Here is a 20,990-nt window from a genome sequence, read left to right as displayed (position 1 = left end):
AATAAGTAAGAGCAGGTTATTGGAGGTTCAATCAAGGCTGGTGGAGTTCAACCATGCCTAAGGAGAAGAATCCTGGCACACACAAAAAATCATATCATGATTATAAAAATGACGTCACTACACAATAGAGATTTCTCCTCTTCTGGAGGTGAAATTAACACACATTTAAAGCCTTAACTGAACTCACCAACTGATATATTAGTATTAACCTGCAGACCTGGAAGCTTTACTTAGAGGTTTCAAAGCTGATCACTGCCACCATAACCCACCCTTCTCAAATCCTTTCTCTCATCTCCACTGTGAACAACTAAGATTTTCTAGGATAATCAATCTGGTGGAAAACACAGACAGCAACGGCAACCCCTGATAGCCTCAGGGACCTAATTCAGACTTTCCCCTGCACTCTGCAGGGACTTCACTGTCAGCAGTCAAAAGGTAGGTCCCTATCATCATCACAGGAATGTGAATGTGTTGTGAAAATGAAAACCAGGTTCTCTTCATTAAAATGCTCATCCCTTCTTGAGAGGCAAAGCTTCTATCTTTGGTTGCTCCCTGAGCCATTTAAGTCACACACATACACATATACACACACTCACACACTCCAAGTTTAAGCTAGGTTTTATACCACAGTACAGACAGCAGAAAAAAGTGAGTACAACATTCATTCACACATACACTGAAGAAATACCTCAATATATCTCAAGGATGGGAAGTTTATGAATTCCTAAGGTGTGAGAATGCCAAATATGATTTCAGCAAATTTGCATAAACTTTTGATACTGTCTCGATGTATAAAGATCTTCATGTGTGTTGTCTTAAACTGCAGCTATGGTTTTCTTTCGCTTACTTGCTAATACTGGGCTGACTAGGTGATGGGTTGTGCTTACGCCCTAATAGTGAGCATATCATATGAGCACACGAGCAGGAAAGATGTCTCAGAATTTACTTCCACGCTTGTCTTTTTAGCTTTCTTTTTAGATTTCCCCATCATTTCTGGTTGTATTCAATAACTATCTGTTGCTGTTGAATTGCTTCCCTTGCATCACTCTGTGTAACGGGTACTATTTCTCCCTAAATCCTGCCTCACCATGTAGGAAGTAGGCAATATTTCGGGTGCACATTGCATTATCAAGAGCTGTTCTTGAAACCTACCTGCATGGTTATGACCTGAGGTTTGCAATAACCTCTGGGTCTGGGGCTTAACTGATTCCTAGTCGTGAACAATATCTTCTATTTTTATCATCACCTGAGAGTCCTGTCTTATTGCTTTAACATAGCTTGCATAATTCTAACAAGATAATACACAACAAAATAACATAATTCTAGAAAATAATCAATAACACAGGATAGTTTATGACTTGGAAAGTTTTAAAGTTGGGGGAGAGCTTGGAAGTTTAAGGGCAAACTCTACAATGAATGTTTTGAAAATTCTTCCCAGTTTTTATTTATTTTCTAGTCACATTATACACTCCTTTCTATTTCAGAACAATTTATAATCTTCATTTCTAATTAGAGAATAGTTGCAATTTTATCTCTATGTATTTGCTAGATTGGATTCTGCATGCACCTTGTCTTACGAATTTGGATTTGCAGGTATACGGTTCTCAGAGATATTCCTGGTGCCAAGTGTACTGATTCAGATTGGGAATTTCAAATGAATTTAATCTAGATAAAATTAAAAACTTACTTTTTGTGTCGTGTTATATATATAGTAGGTTGCCCATACTCATGAGCTGAATACTCATGAGCTGATGAGATGAATAGTGTTCCTAGAAGTTGGATCAATCTTTATTTTCACCCCACTATCTTGGCAAGTATAGGAAAATTACAACTATCAGGATTGGCAGAAGTAACTATATGGTATAGCTATTTCTAAACCAGCTCTCTCTTCAGGAGTCCTTCAGAGAAGTGCAGACTCTGTGTGCAAAGTAACATGGTACTCCAGTCAGTAATAGAGGCATCTTTCATTAGTTTCAGAGTTTCCTGTCTTAAATGTTCAAAAACTGAGGCACCTGGCATTTAAAATAGCTTGTAACCACAACCTGACCTTTCAGGCAAGAAAACACCTGACTTAAAAACCAAACCAAACCAAACATAAAGAACACTATTTTAGACCTATTTAGCACTCAGTATATAGTCAACTTGGAAAAATTTATCATTTGTATTTTGGATGTTCAGTCACTTTGGTCATTTGTGAAACATGTAATTGTTTATATTTCAGAACATCCAGACTACATCAGTCTTTGCTCATATTTCTAGGTAAATTTACACTATTTTCTAAAATTACTACTACATTGTGATATTTTACGTTTTCACTAAAATGTACTATCTGGTGGTAGAATTTGCATATTATCTTATAAAATTACTTTCATAAAACTTATAATCAATATTGAATATTCTAAGGGAAAGGGAAGAAACTCACAAATTATGAGGAGCTGCCTAGCAAAAGACTATTTTCTACACATTTGTTTGGTTAATTTTTTCTTGTTTTACATAGATGGAAAGATTTCATCACAAGCATTTCTATATTTTCCGTTTTAATTAATAAGTGAATTTGTTTTTTAAAAATTTCCTTTTTGGCTTTTACATATCCTTTTTGTAATTGTACTAATCTTGGCTAGAGAATGTCTATATTGCCCATATTGATATATGAGTTATAATTTGGTTCCTTTGCTGGCCAAATTGCAATATCACTTTCATGTAGTCTGTTGTTGATTCATTGAAACTCTTTTTGAGAATTACTAGTTAAAATCCTGGAATCCTTTGGCAACTCTGATATTCTTACCTGAACTAGCTGTGGAAGAAATTCCAGTAGTTCATCATTCAAGAGGTTGTCTAATTGTTGCACTGCCACTTTACGAATTTCTTGATCTGGAAAACTAATACAAAGTAAATATATCTATTGAGCTGTTAATGGTATGAAATAATACAGGAGAAACATCACGGAGAACAGAGCATGAATTCCACCCCCAGTGCACAAGATAAAATAATAATCTCGCAATCAATTAAGATGATCATTAGCACCAAATAATTATTTTTCTGTATATTGTACTCTCATGTGTACTGTAGTAGAAAGCTCTTTTGAGTAGACTTAAATTTTGGAAATTTGGGTTTAAGTCAGATCCCTACCAGCTTTTTTGTCTCTAAAATGTGGATTATAGAATATCTGAAAGCTCGGGGCCAGCCCCAGGGCCTAGTGGTTAAGTTCACGCCCTCCACTTCAGCGGCCCAGGGTTTTGCCAGTTCAGACCCTGGGCGTGGACATGGCACCGCTCATCAAGCCATGCTGAGGCAGCGTCCCACATAGCACAGCCAGAAGGACCTACAACTAGAATATACAACTATGTACTGGGGGGCTCGGGGGAGAAGAAGAAGAAGAAGGAAAAAAAAAGAAGATTGGCAACAGATGTTAGCTCAAGTGCCAATCCTTTAAAAAAAAAGAATATCTAAAATCTTTTCTAAAATATATGAAAATCTTTGCTTATTATTTAGCCATGCATTTGTTAAGTAAATTATTACCATCTGGAGATCTGATGGTTTACGTGATTAAAAATGGGATAACAGGTTTTGGCCAGATCACAAGGAAACCAGAAATTCAAAGTAGCTTACAATAAATAAACAAAAATAATTTAATAAGGCTAAATCTTACTAGACTGTGAAGTTCTTGAGGGTAATCATACCTTATTCATTTTTGGACTGTATATGCCTGTTGTAAGATTTAGCGCCCATTAGACACTTAATGTTTGTTACTGCACTAAATTTATGAAAGTATTTAACATTTGAAACACTATTCCAAAGACAAATACTCTTCACATGGGCTCCTCATCTTGCTCTGAAGAACTAGACTCAATTATCTCCAAGCTCCTGGAAAGCCCCTAGAGATAACTTCGGGCACCATACTGTTTTGATATGATTTTGACATACTACACTGACATGATTAGATATAACTATACCAATTATAATTAGACATAATCGGTAAGAACAATTAATTTTAAATAAGCAAGTTTCAGAAAAAATTAATACGTAAAATTTAAAACTTGAAGTTCTAGGAACTCATTGAAAAGCAAATAAACAAACAAACAAAACCCCCAAATACTTTTGTATGGAAACTAACTGAATGCTTTTCAACCAGTTAGGTAAGAGCGTTAAAGATTGGCTCCCAATACTGTGGAGATCAGAAAACCTTCAAGTCTTTTAATGTTCAGTCTCTTTTCAGCATATCAGGTTACTGAAGGGTGAAATAAATCCTATGCAGCCACAGTGTCAAGGAAAAAATGGTATTACTCAGTATTTCTCCAGCATCCTTGAAAGGAATTTGAAACGTACTACTTAATAAACAGGTGACATATTTTTTCTTCATTTAAACTGAGTATTTTAATTGCAACAAGAATTTCACTTGCAAGGTTAGTGACTCAAAACTATTATTTCTGCCTGCCCAGTGGCACAGCGGTTAAGTCTGCACATTCCACTTCAGTGGCCTGGGGTTCACCAGTTCGGATCCCGGGTGCGGACATGGCACCGCTTGGCAAGCCATGCTGTGGTAGGCGTCCCACATATAAAGTAGAGGACGATGGGCACAGATGTTAACTCAGGGCCAGTCTTCCTCAGTAAAAAGAGGAGGATTGGCAGCAGATGTTAGCTCAGGGCTATTCTTCCTCAAAAAACAAAACAAAACTCTTATTGCTGACCTGCAAATACTTTCCCCATAATTTTCTCCTTTTGAACAATCCAGCCATAAGACCTAGTGAGAACTGTAGTCCAGACACATCCCATGAAGTCCTGCTAAGGTCAGAAGATCTCAGCATAGCATCAAGTACAGATGGAAAGCAGAGGGGTGCAATAAAAATGCAAAGCTAGAAGAAGGTCAGCTTGTTTTAGCACACTAAGATTTATTTTCTCCTAACTAAATGTGATTGACTCTAATTTATTGCTCTCAATTATTAAACCATTTGTCTGAAGCTTGTAGACATCAAGGTCAGTTTGAGGACAATTTGAAGTCTTAGATGGAATAGTTACATGGTACATTTTGTTGCCTGAGCAATGACTTAAGTCAGATTCTTAGTTACCCATGCTTTCTTGCCTGCCTATTTTATTTTATTGATATGAATGACAACAAAGAAAGAAAAATAGAAAACAAACATCACAATAAAGCTCTGATAAATAGTATACCTCTAATTATGTATTTATTTCCAAATACTAGAATATAAACTCCATGAAAACAGAAAATCTTGGCCTGTTTTGTTCACGAATGTGTCCCCAGTGCTTTCAGATTGGTGGGCACGCTCTAGATATATCTGAAGAATGTCTAAACTGAATTAATTATCTTTCCACCTAAAATATCTCTACTGCCAGACTTCTCTCCAGTAATCTATGTTTTCATCTTCCTCCAGTCATGTAGGTCTAAAGTTTTAAGAGTTATATTTTTCCTCTCTTTTGCCCTCTTCATTAAATTTTACCCCCTTTCCCATCTGGTGAAATTCTATTTATCCTTGAAGTCAAAGCTCAAGAATCAATTTACTATGAAGCTGTTCCAGCCACTCTGTAGCCCCCTGCAGAATTTATCACACCCTTCTCTATATGATTTTACATTATGTACGTGGATGAGGCCAGGTTCCCTCATTATGAATCCATAGTGCAAGCACAGTTGGATAAAAAGTTCCTACTAGTTTCTTATCTTTAAATTTAATCAGTTGTCAAGTTCTGTTGACTTTTCTATCCCAATGGCTCTAGCATCATGCCCGTTTTTAGTTTTTTCTGTAACTACCTAGTCTATGCCATAATTATCTCATGCTGATGCTAACATTTTTCATAGCAATACCCTATAAAATTTCCTGAATTGTCAGTTCATTTTTCATTAAATGTTAAGTGGTTTTCTATTTCCAATGGACTGCTCTTAGGCCCCTACTGCTTATTAGATATTTAAGGCTAGCTGAACACTTCAGATTTTTCTCCTACCCTAACAGTAAATAAACTGCTCTGGCTCATCGGTATGTTATTTTTACTCTGAAAATGCCATGTGTGTTCTCACCTTTGTGAGTACTGTAACCTCCACTTAAAACATCCTTTCTTTTCTTAAAGTTCTAGTCCTCCTTTAAAATGTGGATCAAATCCCCTTAAAGGTGACCATCACAATCTTTAGTAATCACTTCTCTGAACTCCAAGGGCATTGACTGGCTGACTCCACTGGGAAATTAGAATATGCTAGTGTTTACTTTTGCTAGTTTACCTTTTCATATATGTGTTGTTCTCACTCTTCAACTAGTGAATAAATCAACTGAGGATAAAAATTGTTTCAACCTCTTTATTTTCATTCCTAGGATTTAATACCATGCTCCATATATGTTGAGTGATTAATAAAAATGCATTGATCATGATGATAAAAATGAGGAAATGATACTATTCAGCCTATTTTATTTCTTGCTGTTCTCTGAGATAATTTACATTGGTACCAATAGGTTTAACTTAACAAATACAAAAATTTCAGAATTTTTTCCTTTCAGTCAAAAGGATAAGATAAAAACAAATCTGAAGGTAATGGAAAAGAGGATGTATTTCTTTCAGACTCCTTCAGGAACAGGAGAACAAAAAACTAGTAATATCTGTACAGTACAGTCCTAAAGGAAATCTATATAATGTATTAATATGCGCAAACACGCATATTAATGTTTTTGCACTTTAATGGGAAAGTTTGTCTCTTTTTATTCGCTACTGTTGCAAGAAGTTCAGGAAGAAATTGGAAGAGAAATTGCTAAGAAACTAACCACATGACATCCTGAGATGTGACTAAGTCCTATCGACATTAAAGCATATCCAAATATAACTTCATCTGACTATTTTGGGAAGAGTTGGCCACATTAAAAGAGATGCTGGCAGAGTTAGTGAAGTTCCTGGGAAATGGGCTCTTTCAAACATTGCTGGCAATACGTAGCAACACACATTTAAAAAAAATCTTTAAAGTGTGCTTATTCCTTGATCTTACAATTTTACTTTTGAGAATTTATCCTAAGAAAATAATCAGAGACATGTATAGGATATACGTATGCAAATAAAATTGGAAATAATATAAATGTCTAAAAATAAATAAAGTTGTATATGATATGACCATACAATATATGTGGTCATTAAAAATATTAAAATAATATTTAATAAGAAAATATTGTGAGAAATTTATGCAGTATAATTCCATTTTAAAAAATGTATATATTTCTCCATATGCTTAACAAAACAATGGAAAGGATCAAAATATTAATACCAAATATCTGAATGGAAGTTCCATAGATGATTTTAGTTTTCTTTTTTAAGCTTAGTTTTTAAAGTTTTCAAACTCTCTATCTGAAAATTTTATTGGTCATTAAAATTAATAATTTTCTTAAAGTAAGTAAGGTTCATTCAACTAATTATGAATATATATGAATAATTGCAAATTCATTACCAGCATTAGAATAAAGCTCCAAATCATATGTCCTTTTAAGAGCGAACATTATCGTGTAAAAGAACAAGCATTATATTTTTTTGGTTGACAAAATATTCTTTTAACATAATAGGCCCAAATAGGGATCTCTGTCTCTGGAGAATTTATGCTTAATACCTTTTCAGGGCCCTGAACTCAGGCAAAGATCAATGGACAAATATATTCCACAAATTCTGGTATTTCTTCCCTATGATAGTGACTGAAACTATTTAAATATTCTTTGGGGATATAGTTGTTGGCATTTCATGCTCAGGAACTTGTGTCTCAATGAAGTGAGGGATACCCATATTAGTTCTCTGACTGTTGTGTGATATTAACAGACTGAAATGTCATATGTCACAGAAGAACCGCAAGCTATTTTGAATTTTCCACAAGCCAGGCTATTATAATTTCTCTAATGACCCGATTTTCTTGAAAACTACATACAATTCCTGCCAATAATGAATCAGGAGGCACTTTATAGCCATTCTGCTAACCTTGGGACTACTGATTACTCTTGGCATGGACAGTATACCTTGAGTTTGGGAAGAAACAAAAGTACCACTAGAAGATTCATCAGGCTGATATCAACTAGTACCTCATTTATTTACATTTATATGAAACTTCTTTATAATCAACCAGAAAATAGATCATTTACAATGCAATAAATGGCAATCCATCAGGTTTGAGATATTAAAAAGATACAAGATCAGTAAAACTCCATTACTTGTTGGGGAGGAGATCATGTAAGGTTAAAGACATTTTCACTTATTATGAAAAAGTTTTGTAGTTAGGCATAACAAGAGACCATGTGAAATAATCACTTCTTTAAGGTTATTCATCATTTTTTAAATGTCCATTCAAGTAACCTTTATGTTACTTATTTAGTTTCCCAAGCATGTCTGAATAGAGGAGCAAAAACAATTTTGGTCAAAAGCAAAATACCAAGCTGGTTTACTATTCAGTTTTATATGAATTTCATGAACAGTGATTCTATTTGTTGGGGTTTAGTTGCCTCTGAATTGAGCTGCCAATTGAGTCTCTGGGATCTGTAAAAGGACATGCTACCATAGTTGAGATAGCTATAACTCTGTACAATAACTCTTAAGGAATTACCTAAAAATTGCACATGGTTCATTGTCCAATACGGACATTCAGACACGAAGAAAAAATACTCGTTGAAGACTAAGATTGTAAAAGCTAATAAAAGAAATCTAAGATGTGGCTAAAAAATTCAAAAGGTGAGAAAATTAAGTAAAATTAGAGCAACTTTAAGATAAACATTTTTCAAAGGCAGTTCAGTAAAATATAAACTCTATATTTTGCCAAAAATATAGAGCAAACACAAAGTTTAGGGTCAAGCAGAAGATTAAATTGGAATGGTAATCTTCACACGGGCAGGAAAGGAAGAGTATCAAGTATTTACGTAACTCTTTGGCTCAAGGTCAAAGTAGAAACTGACTAGTTAGTACAGGAGAGATTCTCCTATTTTTGGTTTCAGGATCTTTTTACACTCTTAAGAATTATGGGAGATTCCAAAAGGCTTTGTTTATGTGGGTTATAGTTAGCAATAATTATCATATTAGAAATAAAATCAGGACATTTAAGAAATATTGGTCAATTCATTTAAAATAACATTAATAACCTCTTTACATGTTAATATAAACAGTATACTCCTATGAAAAATCGCTAAATTTCCAAAAACAAAGAAAATATTTAGAGAGAAGAATGATATTGTTTTACATTTTTGCAAATCTCTTTAATGTTGGCTTAATAGAAGACAGCTGGATTCTCCTAGCTGCTCCTGCATTAAATCTGTTGCAATATCACATATGATGCAGCCTCTGAAAACTCTACTCTACGCTCATGAGTGAATGCATGGAGAAAGTCAAGTGACATGGAATTATTATGGAAATAATCTTGACCTTGCAACATCTTTGTAAGCATCTTGGGGACTGCAGATCTTATTTTGGGAACCTCTAATGTACAACGTAGTTTTGGCATGTGTTATTGTTGTGGGGCCATAAGTCAAGGAATCAGCACCTGTGGCCTGTTTTGATGACAGTAGCACATCAACCTATGTCTTCCCTGAGTGATAAATTGGCTTTGAAGTCATTTGACCACCATTCAGATTTGGGAATTGTCATTCCTCCTCTTTATCCTCAGACATCTATAATTTCTCTCATCTCAGAGGACTATAGGAATATCATAAAGGATTCAGACAACCTTCAACAGGCCCAGTGGCGTTGTGAAGCGAAATTTCAACAGAAAAATACATCATTCAACTTCTTCCATTTGACTTGTTATTTTGTCATTTCTTCTTCTTTCTTATTTTCTCCCTATATCATTGTTTTTCTCTTTGGTTCTTCTTTCTCTAGTTTGAAAAATGATATAGGGTCAATATCTTACTCAAAAAACTTTGAAGTTACGGGTGAAAGCCAAATGCAATGTAACAAATTTCGACCTTTAAAACAAGTAACTTTGAGTAAACTGAAAAGCAAAGAAATATGAGATCAAATTTAAGTGTTACAGAAATGTCAGACTTCAGAATACACAGTAAGAACTCATGCAGAATGCCATAAGGCTATTCACAGTTAAAAGCCCCAATGTCAAGTAAGAATTAGAAAAGCATCAGCAGTGCAGAACTGTTTCTCCAACAGGTTTTGAGTCTGATGACACACTCAACATCAGCTCGGAAGAAAAATGTCAATATGAATATCTTTGCTGTTTTTCTAGTACTAAAAATGATCAGATGTGGCAGAGAAATTTTTTTCTCAGAAAAGTGGTGAATAAGGATTCTTTAAGATGACCACAAACCTCTATCTACTGAATAATTCATGCTCCTTCAAGGATTTTCACATGATTACAGGATATTAGAACTTGAGGAAACTTGGAGACCTGGTTCAATCTCCTGATTATACAGATGAAGAAAGTGAAACTCAGAGAGTCTGAGCTGTTTCCCCAAAGCCATTTGTTGGTGGCACTGAAATTAGAATCCAAATATCCAGAATACTAGGTCAATAAAATTTCTATAGTACTTCTAGCAAGGCCTTTTTATCTTTCAACTAGATATTATCATATATGCTTATATAAAACCCACAAGACTATCTTGGATGTATTATTCATTTTACTGCATTCTAAACTGGATTAATAGAGACACTTAACAGTGAGCAGTGTTATTTGTCTAACTGGACTGGGGCATTGGCCCAGTCATGAAACAAAGAGAATAAGAATGAATCCTAGATCCAAAGAGACATAGGAACTGTACAGAGATATTTCCTGATGGATAGTCTATGGACTTCAGTATAAAAATAAGGAATTAACCATATAGTCATGGTATTAATTAACTAGAATTATTATTTAAAATTACAGAGTAGTTATTGATTTTGTTCCACTTTATGATTACACTTTGATTTTACTTATAGACAAGCTGAGAAAGGCACTACATAAAGCAAGCAGTGTACTGAAAGCACCATATAGGGATTCTGTGTTTGAGTGGATTAAACATTACATGCAAAAGTAGCATGATGTTGTGAAAAAGAATAAGGAATATCGAGTATAAATATGAAGGTTCGTATCCGATGCTCTCTCTCTATGCAAATTTATCTACACCCATGACTTAATTCCCATCCTTCTGTGGATGATTTCCAAATTAGGGTTCTAGCTTAGCTTTCTCCCGTGAACCACCACCAAACATCTCAAGTACACCTTAAAGCCAACATACCCCAACTTGAACTGCAGAGTTCTATAATCTGTCACCCACCCATCTTAGTGAATGTTTCTATTACCACATACTTAAATAAAACAGAAACCCAGAAATAATCCTTGATACCTCTCCTTTTCACTGCCCCTCTTGATTCAATCCTGTCACTTTTACTCCTCAATGTGCTGATTCTGTTCATTTCAATACGTCACCACTACCACCTTCTAAGTCTGACTTGCCATTTTCTGAGACCTAGACTACTTCCATAGCTTCCTAACTGGTCTTCCCTCATTTACTTTTGCTTCTCTCACCAAATCGGCTTTACACAGACGCTAGAGTGATCTATAAAAGATGCAAATCTGTTCAAAATATTCTCTCACTTAGAATCATTTATGCCTTCCTGTTGTTACAAGAATAAAGATCAAGTTGTTTAACATGTCACTGTTTAGAAGTCTTTAACATGGTCTTCTAGTTTCATCTTAACATGTCTGTTCTTCTTATATCACACACTCCTTCCCTGGACTCCAGACACACTGGCTGTCTTCTAGTTTCCTAGGTTAAGTTGCTGCCCCTGGGCCTTTGCATAGATTCCCTCTTCCCAGAAAACCCTTTTCTTCCTCTCCCCTTTCACCAATTCATTCCCACTCATCTTTTGGATCTGAGCTCAAATATAGCTTCCTCAGGGAAGACTTTCCCCACTTTGAAGAAAACGTTTGGATCTTTTGTTATATGTTATCATAGAACCATGTATCTTTCATTAGAGCTCTTATAACACCTATCGTTTTGTATTTATAATTTGGTAATTACCAATTTCTCCCCACCTCCAGTAGACTGCAACTCCACAAAGGCAGGACTATGTTTCTTTTTCCTTAATATCCTAGCTTGAGGGCCTAACGAAGTGTCTTACATGAGTAGGCCATTAATAAATATCTGCTGAGTGAATGAATGAACAAATTGGGCTTCAATTTCTTCATCTGTAAAATGGGGATCAGGGGGCTAGCCTGGTGGTGTAGCAGTCAAGTTTGCGTGCTCCACTTTGGCAGCTTGGGGTTCATGGGTTCAGATCCCAGGTGTGGACCTATACACCACTCATCAAGCCATGCTGTGGCAGCATCCCACATACAAAACAGAAGAAGACCGGCACAGATGTTAGCTCAGTGACAATCTTCCTCAAGCTAAAAGTGGAAGATTGGCAACAGATGTTAGCTCAGGGTCAATCTTCCTCACCAAAAAAAAAAAAGAGAGGTGATCAGCAAAATAGGAAAAATTGTAAATATTGGTAATATTAAAGAGGTGTTTTGTAGATCAAATCACATAACATGGTGGAAGTGCTTTGTAAGCTATAAGTTATTATTAAATTATGAAATATTTATTATTAAGATGATCTTTTATCATATAAAGTTTGAGAAGTGAATTTAAGTTACTTAAGCTTAATAGAAATGAAATCATTCCCAAGGTACATAATGCTATTACCCTCATTTTATAGATAAAGAAACTCGTCCAAGGTAATAGGTAATAAATTCAAGTAATAAGCAGGAAGTGTTCAAGTAATAAGTGGCAGAGCCAGAAATGTTTGATTTCAAAGTTTATGTTGTCAATAGTGAAATTTGGAAGCAACTCCAGAAACTCTCCAAAAGCGCACAAAGGCAAGACACATATTTTTGGGATTATGCAATTCCGCATTCTTCATTCTCAGTATATCAGCTTGACTCTTCCTTCATCGAAAATATTGAAACTTCCACGTTTTTCTCCCCATATCCATGCTTATCTATGATTGCTTTCATATTTTTCCTTCCCTCTCACCCGAGAGGAAGAGGTTACTTTCTTCCTTTCCTTGGATATAATTTCCATTTGTACTTTTGTTCTAGGCTGTTGGTGTCATCTCATTTCACCACTTCACCCATCCCTCTATTTTCTGATCTTCCCTTCATGCATTCTTTGTCTCAATTTGTAAACACGCTTGAGGGTCTTTTATTTAAAGAGTCATACAAACTCCAAACCCCAAAATCCTTTTCTGACCTCCTCCAACTTTAGTGATCTTCTTGCCTTTACCATCAATTCTATTCAAAGAGGCACAAGTTACCTCTCTCCATTTCCTCTTCAGGACCTCGAAGCATGGCATCCAACCTCACTATTAATTCTGCTTTCACTAATATCATCAGTGACTGCTCTATTCTCAAGTCCACTGATCTGTTTTTAGACCTAAATCTATTTAATACTTCTCTAAAGCCTTTGAAAATCTTTTTATGAATTCTAAAATACCACCCTTTTCTCGGTCTCCAACCTCTTGGTCACTCTTTCTAAGTTTCCTTTTCTGGCTTTGCTTGCTCTGTACTGTCCTTAAAATGCTGCTACTCTCCAGGTTCCATCTTTTGTCCCTTTATGTACTTCCTCTACGTATATACACAGAGTACTTCTATTTCTGTGGCTTCCGTTACTGCCTTGAAACCAATAGTTTGCTGATTGTTTTTCAAGTTTTGTTTTCTCTATACTAGGCTTCAAATCTGTATATACAACTGAATATTGGTTATCTCCTCCTAGGTGTCCCACAGGTTTTTAAAGATGCGACATATCCAAAACAGAATTCTCCATCTTACATTACCCAAATTTGCTCTTTCTTCTGTAACTCTTGTCTTCATTAATGATGAAATTATCTATCATTTACCAAAACAGAAAGCTCAAAGTCTTCTGTACCTCTTCTCTTTTTTTCACTTTCCTCTGCAATGTCTCTTGGATCTGCTCTGTGGATCTCTACTGATGCTTAGATGAGGCCCAGACCATTTTCAAATGGACTATTTCAACACCTGACATCTACCTAACATCCTTGCTCTCATTTTCTTTTTTTTTGGTCCATCTTTCACATTGATGCCAGAATTAACCTGTGTAACATAAATCTGATTGTATGACTCCCATTCTTAACAAAATTCCAGGGCTGCAGTAATGAGTCCACAGTACCTACCTACCGGGCTCATGAGGTCCCCAAATAATCTAAACTGAACCATCCTTTCAATCTTGTCTCCCAGTACAATTCCCTTCTAATGTGATGTTAAATTACTCACTATTCTCTGAACCTCCACAAGCATGCACATGCTACTCTTTCTTCCTGGAATGCTATTTCCTCTCTTCTGCACTCAGGAAATTCCTATAATATTTCAAATCAGAATTTAATTCCTTTGTGAAACTTTCTTTACTTTCTCAGAAAAAAATTGCCTCTTTCTCCTTTGGGTACATATAGTACTTAATACATTGATTATAGTACACAGTATATTGTGTGGTGATCTCTAGCTTAAATCTTTCCCATTAAATGGCATGTTTTTTAGAAACAGTCACTATGACTTACTCTTCCATCTCTTTGATTCATTGCATGCCAATTTCCATGTACACATATTTCTGCTCAATAAATAAATGCAAAAGATACACCATCATCCACCACCTAATCATTTAGTCAAACATGGAAGTTATAAGTGTCTCCCTTTTCCATATTCCATTCTGCCTACTTACAATGCTAGTCAAGAATGGTTTTAGTATAAATTAATCTCTACAATAAAGAATGTAGTGGACCACAACTAGAAGGACCCACAATGAAGAATATACAACTAGGTACTGGGGGGGGGGGGGGGCTTTGGGGAGAAAAAGGAAAAAAATAAAATCTTTAAAAAAAAACGAATGTAGTGGTTTGGTGCAAACATTTTTGTGGAACATATTTCCAAGGAAACTGATTTTGGAAGCTAAGGCACTACCTGTTAAGTATTGCTCTTCTTCCTGCAAAACAATAATTTTATATCATGTGGGATGGTAAGTTCTGGTACCTTGTCAAATTTTTATTTAAGTTTCTGATATAATCCTCTGATGCCAAGTCAGAGTTGCTATTTTTAAATGAATACTTCCTTGAATTGCCTTTTAATGCCTTGAATAATTTCTGCTTATTATTAGCAGTTGAATAGTTGAGCCTGTGCATCAGGGTTCAAGAAAATAGTGAGAATCTGCCAAGAAACACAGACCTTAGCCCTTGGTCTCTGGTATTCTGACAGCACTGCCTTCTCCAATGGAAGTATTGGTATCCTGTGAGCACACTGCTGGCACTCAGTTGTGGAAATATTAACACCCTATGGTCCACACTAGGTGAATTAAATCTTAACATGTTTCCTGATAAAAATCAACCAAAAGGAGTAAGTGAATCTTCAGATAGGATTAAGTAAACAGCAATATCAAAAATTCTCCAAGCTAGAAATGGAGCACACCAGGTCTCAAGAGGTTAACCCATTGAAAAAAGAGACTATTCAAAGGAGAAAAAATAAAGATCTCTGAAGAACTCACTCTGACAACTCACCTAACAAGCACACACTGTTTGTTCTCAGAAAAGTCAGCTTTTGAATTTAGAGAAGTTGAAAGGTTCATTTCTGGAAACAGCTTGTCCTCAAGTTTTCAATAGTTCTGTTAAACTGAGAGTGGGAGTCATAGGATGAATACAATGAAAATAAAATACTCTAACCTTTTCAGTGACCTTCTTTGATGCATGATAAGGAAATGTCCAATGTGCAAATAAATCAAGTTTCTACTAAGTTCCCTGAATAATGCATAATAAACAACACTCTACTTTGAAACCAGTCCCTATAACTGATTATTCAGAAAAAAAGAAATTACACAGTGCAGTAGAAACATCCAGGCATGATAAGATAGTTAAGTGCTGCTACTTACTAAAACTATTTAGGATAGTTTTGTTTACATATTTAATATGTAACTAGCCTAGAGTATTTATGTAGGAAGACTGTAACGCATAGTGGTTAAGATTACAAGCTCTAAATCTCCTTAATTTACTAGCGTCACATTGGGCAACTTAACCTCTGTAAGTCTGTTTCCTCTGAGGTACAATTGGAATAACAATAGTATTTGCCTCATAGGGTTATTGTGGATATTAAAATGAGATAGTACTAAAGGGGCACTAACTAAAAATTTAATCTTTAGACTTAAAACATTGAGTCAAGTAGATTTTCAGCATCTATTTAGGTAGAGAAAGCTCACTATAAGCAGAATTATGCTTAGTTATCAGCGATGAGAAAACATTGAAGCCCATTTAGTGAATCCTCTTATTTTATAAGCAAGAAAACTAAGCAGCATTACAGCATTACAGACCTCACTCTGATAAAGATTCCTGTAAGAAATATTCCATAAACTTTACAAAAATGTTAGTTGACACATTTAAATGTCTTTAAAACAGACCAAGGTTACAGCTTAATAAAACAACAATAAATTGTCCCAAGTAAAACCAGTTGATGCTTTAGAAACTTTAAAAAGTTGTCCCATAAGGGGCTGGCCCCGTGGCCGAGTGGTTGAGTTCGCGTGCTCTGCTGCAGGCGGCCCAGTGTTTCGTTGGTTCGAATCCTGGGCGCGGACATGGCACTGCTCATCAGACCACGCTGAGGCAGCGTCCCACATGCCACAACTAGAAGAACCCACAACGAAGAATACACAACTATGTACCGGGGGGCTTTGGGGAGAAAAAGGAAAAAATAAAATCTTTAAAAAAAAAAAAAAAGTTGTCCCATAAGAAAGTTATGCTTTAGAGATATTACAGAGATTAAGTTTTTACCTTTACAATTATTCTTTTAAAATTTTTAATAGCTTTATTGAGATTTAATTCAAATACCATGCAATTCACTCACAATGTACAATTCAATGGTTTTCAGCATGTTCCCAGAGTTGTGCAATCATAACCACAAAAATAAGCCTCATATCCATTTGAAAACATCCCCCATTTCCCTCCAAACTCCCCTAGCCCTAGGCATATACTTTCCATCTCTACAGATTTGCCTATTCTGGACATTTCTTATAAATGGAATCATAGAATATGTGGTCTTTTGTGACTGGCATTATTTTGCATAATGTTTTCAGGGTTCACTCATGTTGTAACATATGTTAGTATTCATCTTTTTTTATTATTGAATAATATTACATTCTATGGATAGACCACATTTTATTTACCCATTCATTAGCTGATGGCCATTTGGGTTGTTCCTACTTTTTGGCTATTATGCATAAGGCTGCTCTGAACATGTGTATATGAGTTTTGGGGTGGACATAGTTTTCATTTATCTTGGGTATGAAACTGTCGGGTCATACAGTAATTTCATGTTTTACATTTAAAGAACTGACAAATTGTTTTCCAAAGTGGCTGCACCATTTTACATTCTTACCGGCAATATATGAGTTTTAGAATTTCTCTTCATCTTTGCCAGCACTTTTTATTGTCTTTCTTTTTAATTATAGCCAGCCTAGTGAATGTAAATTGGTATCTTGTGGCTTTCATTTGCATTTACCTAGTGGTTAATAATACTGACCATCTTATCATGTGCTTGTTAAACATTTGTGTATTTTCTTTGGGGAAATATCTAATCAGATCTTTTGAGTATTTAAAAATTGGGTTATTTATCTTTTTATTGTTGAGTTGTAAAAGTATTTATATATTCTGGATACAATTCCCTTATTAGATATATGACACCAATATTTTCTCTTATTCTGTAAATTACTACTTTCACATTTTGAACCAACTTTCTATTAGCTAACGAGTTCAAGAATGACAAAATAATAATGTGCTAATATTCTAATTTTTACTTGAGTAAAAGAAAACTAGAAATTAGCAAAAGATTTTGCAGATTTTGGCTATTCTTAAATTTCTAAATCAGAAAAAGAGGTTAGGAGTAAGGTGAAAATCAGAATTTGTCTTTTCCAAAAGGGTCTTGAAACACAGGTATGAACTGAAAGCTCCCAACGAAACCAATCAATTGTTAATTGATTTTTTTACCACATCATTATTTCTTAATTCATTCAACTGTACAAGGTAATGTGGGAAATAAAGATAATAGATGATTCCCTCAAATAACATAATTAAAATGTTAAAATAAGGTACAAATAATTGTAATATATTTTAGAAACTGATTCATTCAATATTGAGTAATTACTGTGACTCTGGCATTATTAAGCCCCTGGAACAGAAACACTAAGATGATCTGTTTTGCCTTAAGTAGCTCTCATTTTAATGTGGGCAAAATTGCACGTTTCACATGTTGCATGTAAACACATTATAATAAAATGTAACTCATAAAGTAATTGAGTACTGTACTAGGCAGACAGAAGTGGTCAAGTCGACCTGGCAAGGTCAAGGATGGATCCAGAGATGAAGCCTTACAACAGAAAAAGCTCCAAGCTCAACTAACAGAAAAATTCTATCCACCTATCTATCTATCATCTATCTATCTATCTATCTATCTATCTATCTATCCATCCACCCATCCACCTATCCGCTATAAAGGAAGAATGGGCATCTGGGCACACATTAATTAACAGAAGATACCACTAAATTTAGTAAAACCTTCAATGTGAAAGACACAAAAAATGTAGGATTCTAAAATAATTTGTAAATTTTGAACTTGGAGAATTGAGAGGAAGCTAGTAACTCTTACAAATAATAGAAAAAGAAAACTCTTTCTCCTCCTTTCCCACCCCAGAATTTTTGTAAGGACACTAATTTTAAATAACCCTAAATAAATCAGTTCAAAAAGTCCTTTGTGTCACTCTCTATCCCACCTTTCTCCTTCTGTCAGGACCTTGAGAGAGAATTCAGAACAGAACTGGGTTCCACAATGCTTCTCTGATTCTAGAGATTGCAGACTTTCTTCATGGCATCAGTGAGCAGATGCTATCAAGACAGATTTAAAATATCTCTTCTCGGCTTTGAATATAAAATAGAAGCCAAGGAAGAGCTGCTTCCCCAAACCAGAGGCAGCTACCACACATGTTCCCACATGCTTCTCCTTAACTAGAAGAAGGCGTCATTATCCACCTCCCAACCCCCACCCCTGTGCATTTCAATCTGAGGGAAGATTTGGAAAGTACATAAGGGACAGATTTTTTCCTTTTATTCTTGTGATTATCGCTGGCATATTAATTGTACACCTACTATAAGCAGGGTATTTTGCCACACTTTGCATATTGCAATAGTAAAAGATATGGTTCCAATTTTTAAGGACTTTTCTGAGAGGGGGAGGAGTAGAGAACTTTATTTCTCCCTATTTAATTTTTTTGTTATTTCTGTAAGATCAACTAGACTCTGTTCATTTATGAAACTATGGCCATTAATTATACTTAAAGTTTAGTACAGAAGACACAATTATAGCTTAGATTTATTTAAAATTTACATTCATAATTTACATTTATCTAAACTTAAAAGCCACAGCTATTGAAATTGGGAGCAAACAAAATAGCTATTGAATTAATCATATAGTCCTGTATTTCTTCTCTTCAAACGAATTTTTCTCATCAGTAATATCATGCTTGTTATGCAATTCTTACCTGGAGGTCAAAAGTCCAAGTGCCTCCAAAGGGTGAGAAAATTTCCATCTTCTCGAAATGTCATGCATTTCTGAAACAGTTCTTTCATCCCATCCAGGGGCACTACCCAGGACCAAAGGAAGGGAGCAGTTTTCATTATTGCAGTAGAAGCGATAAAACCATAAGTATTTTCTCTTTTCCTCGGAGAGTCTGCAAAACCAGATTGAAAACTGCAATTTACCAGAGTTTGCTATACTAACAAATGTTGCTGTAAACACAAAGTACAAAATCTTACTCCAGTTCTTTGAATTTTATTTTATTTTATTTTGGAAAACAAGTCCTTTATCTTCTTGGGACAGTTTGATAGGTTATTTCATCTGTTTATTTCCCATTAACTTTATTGTTTTATAGAAAATAAACTTTAGTTCAGACAATTCATATTTATCTTTCCTCTCTTTTATCCTTGCCACTTTTTAAAAAAGTCATTTTGGTTGGCAAAATCTCTATCTCCTTTAGAGTAGGCCAAGTTTATCTGAATTCTGCAACACGTCCTACTTAGAACAGAAGTAATCAACCGTTTACTTTCTTTACAAATTAACTTAGATCCAAGTGGGCTTGTGAAGAAATGGCATATTTTGAAGACGACAGTCCTTCATCTCAAAGCAAGTTTCATCAGAGTTCTGGAAGTCTTTGCTCTCAACTTCAAAAACAAAGATCTCAATTCATCCCTGGATTCTGGCTTTAAATTCGCAGAGTTTGCTGGAAGTTTGGAGTTAAAATGCTAGTGAACAGGACTTCCTTAAATGCCCAAGTATTTCCCCATGGAGAGTGGTCTCAAGCAGAAGATGAAGTCCAGGACTAGGGCCGTTGACTCACTGACAGTTTCTTGTGTTTTGCTCACACTCCAGCAGGCATTCAGAACCACAGTTCAACTGGAGGACAGCATTTCTCACATGACAATGACAGCTTTTGAACACTGTCTCCTCCAAACTGACACTCTGTTGCTTAGTTTAAATTAGCTAAAACTCCCAAGAAAGATAAGGAGAAATATCAAAAGATTTTAAAAGTCAGTATTTCTCTACAATTTCTTTTGAAGCCATCTTCATCCGCAAAAGGAAAGGATTGGACTAGAGATGATTTTTAAGATATGCTTGGGCTCCTTTCCTGTTCTGACACTACCTTCTCCACCAGAAAGCCCTCAGAAGGAAAAATTTCATAACAACATTATTATTAAATTACCGAAACAAATTATTTTGTTCTGATTAAATTCCTTTTTGTCCCTATATTGAATAGTGCTTTTTTCTTTTACCTTCTATTATTGAAGCATAATTTACATAAAAGGGAACGCACAGATTCAGTTCAATAAATTTTAACAAATGCATTTACCGAATAAAAACCACACTCCTTTCAAGATATAAAACAGTTTTCTCATGCCACCAAAGGCAAACACTGGTATGATTTATTTCACTGTAGATTAATATTACCTATTTTAGAACTTCATATAAATGG

The 20,990-nt window shown here is 35.2% G+C and overlaps 1 protein-coding gene across 26 annotated transcripts in view; it reads right to left on the bottom strand.

The window, feature by feature from the left end:
- The window catches only part of PIK3C2G (phosphatidylinositol-4-phosphate 3-kinase catalytic subunit type 2 gamma), a 510,459-nt gene that overhangs the window by 188,979 nt on the left and 300,490 nt on the right, over nt 1-20,990 (bottom strand). For all 26 annotated transcript variants that reach the window (XR_011439709.1, XM_070270025.1, XM_070270013.1 and 23 more), the window contains 2 exons: nt 19,503-19,691; nt 2,786-2,879 (listed from right to left, as the gene is read on the bottom strand). Coding sequence is in view for 25 of the 26 variants with exons in the window: in XM_070270025.1 (XP_070126126.1) it covers nt 2,786-2,879; nt 19,503-19,691 (283 nt within the window). In the remaining variant the exon portion in view is untranslated. The remainder of the gene's footprint in view (nt 1-2,785; nt 2,880-19,502; nt 19,692-20,990) is intronic.

This window comes from Equus caballus, chromosome 6 (genome assembly GCF_041296265.1).
Source record: "Equus caballus isolate H_3958 breed thoroughbred chromosome 6, TB-T2T, whole genome shotgun sequence".
NCBI classification, from domain to species: domain Eukaryota; kingdom Metazoa; phylum Chordata; class Mammalia; order Perissodactyla; family Equidae; genus Equus; species Equus caballus.
This window is presented reverse-complemented; position numbering and strand designations above follow the sequence as displayed.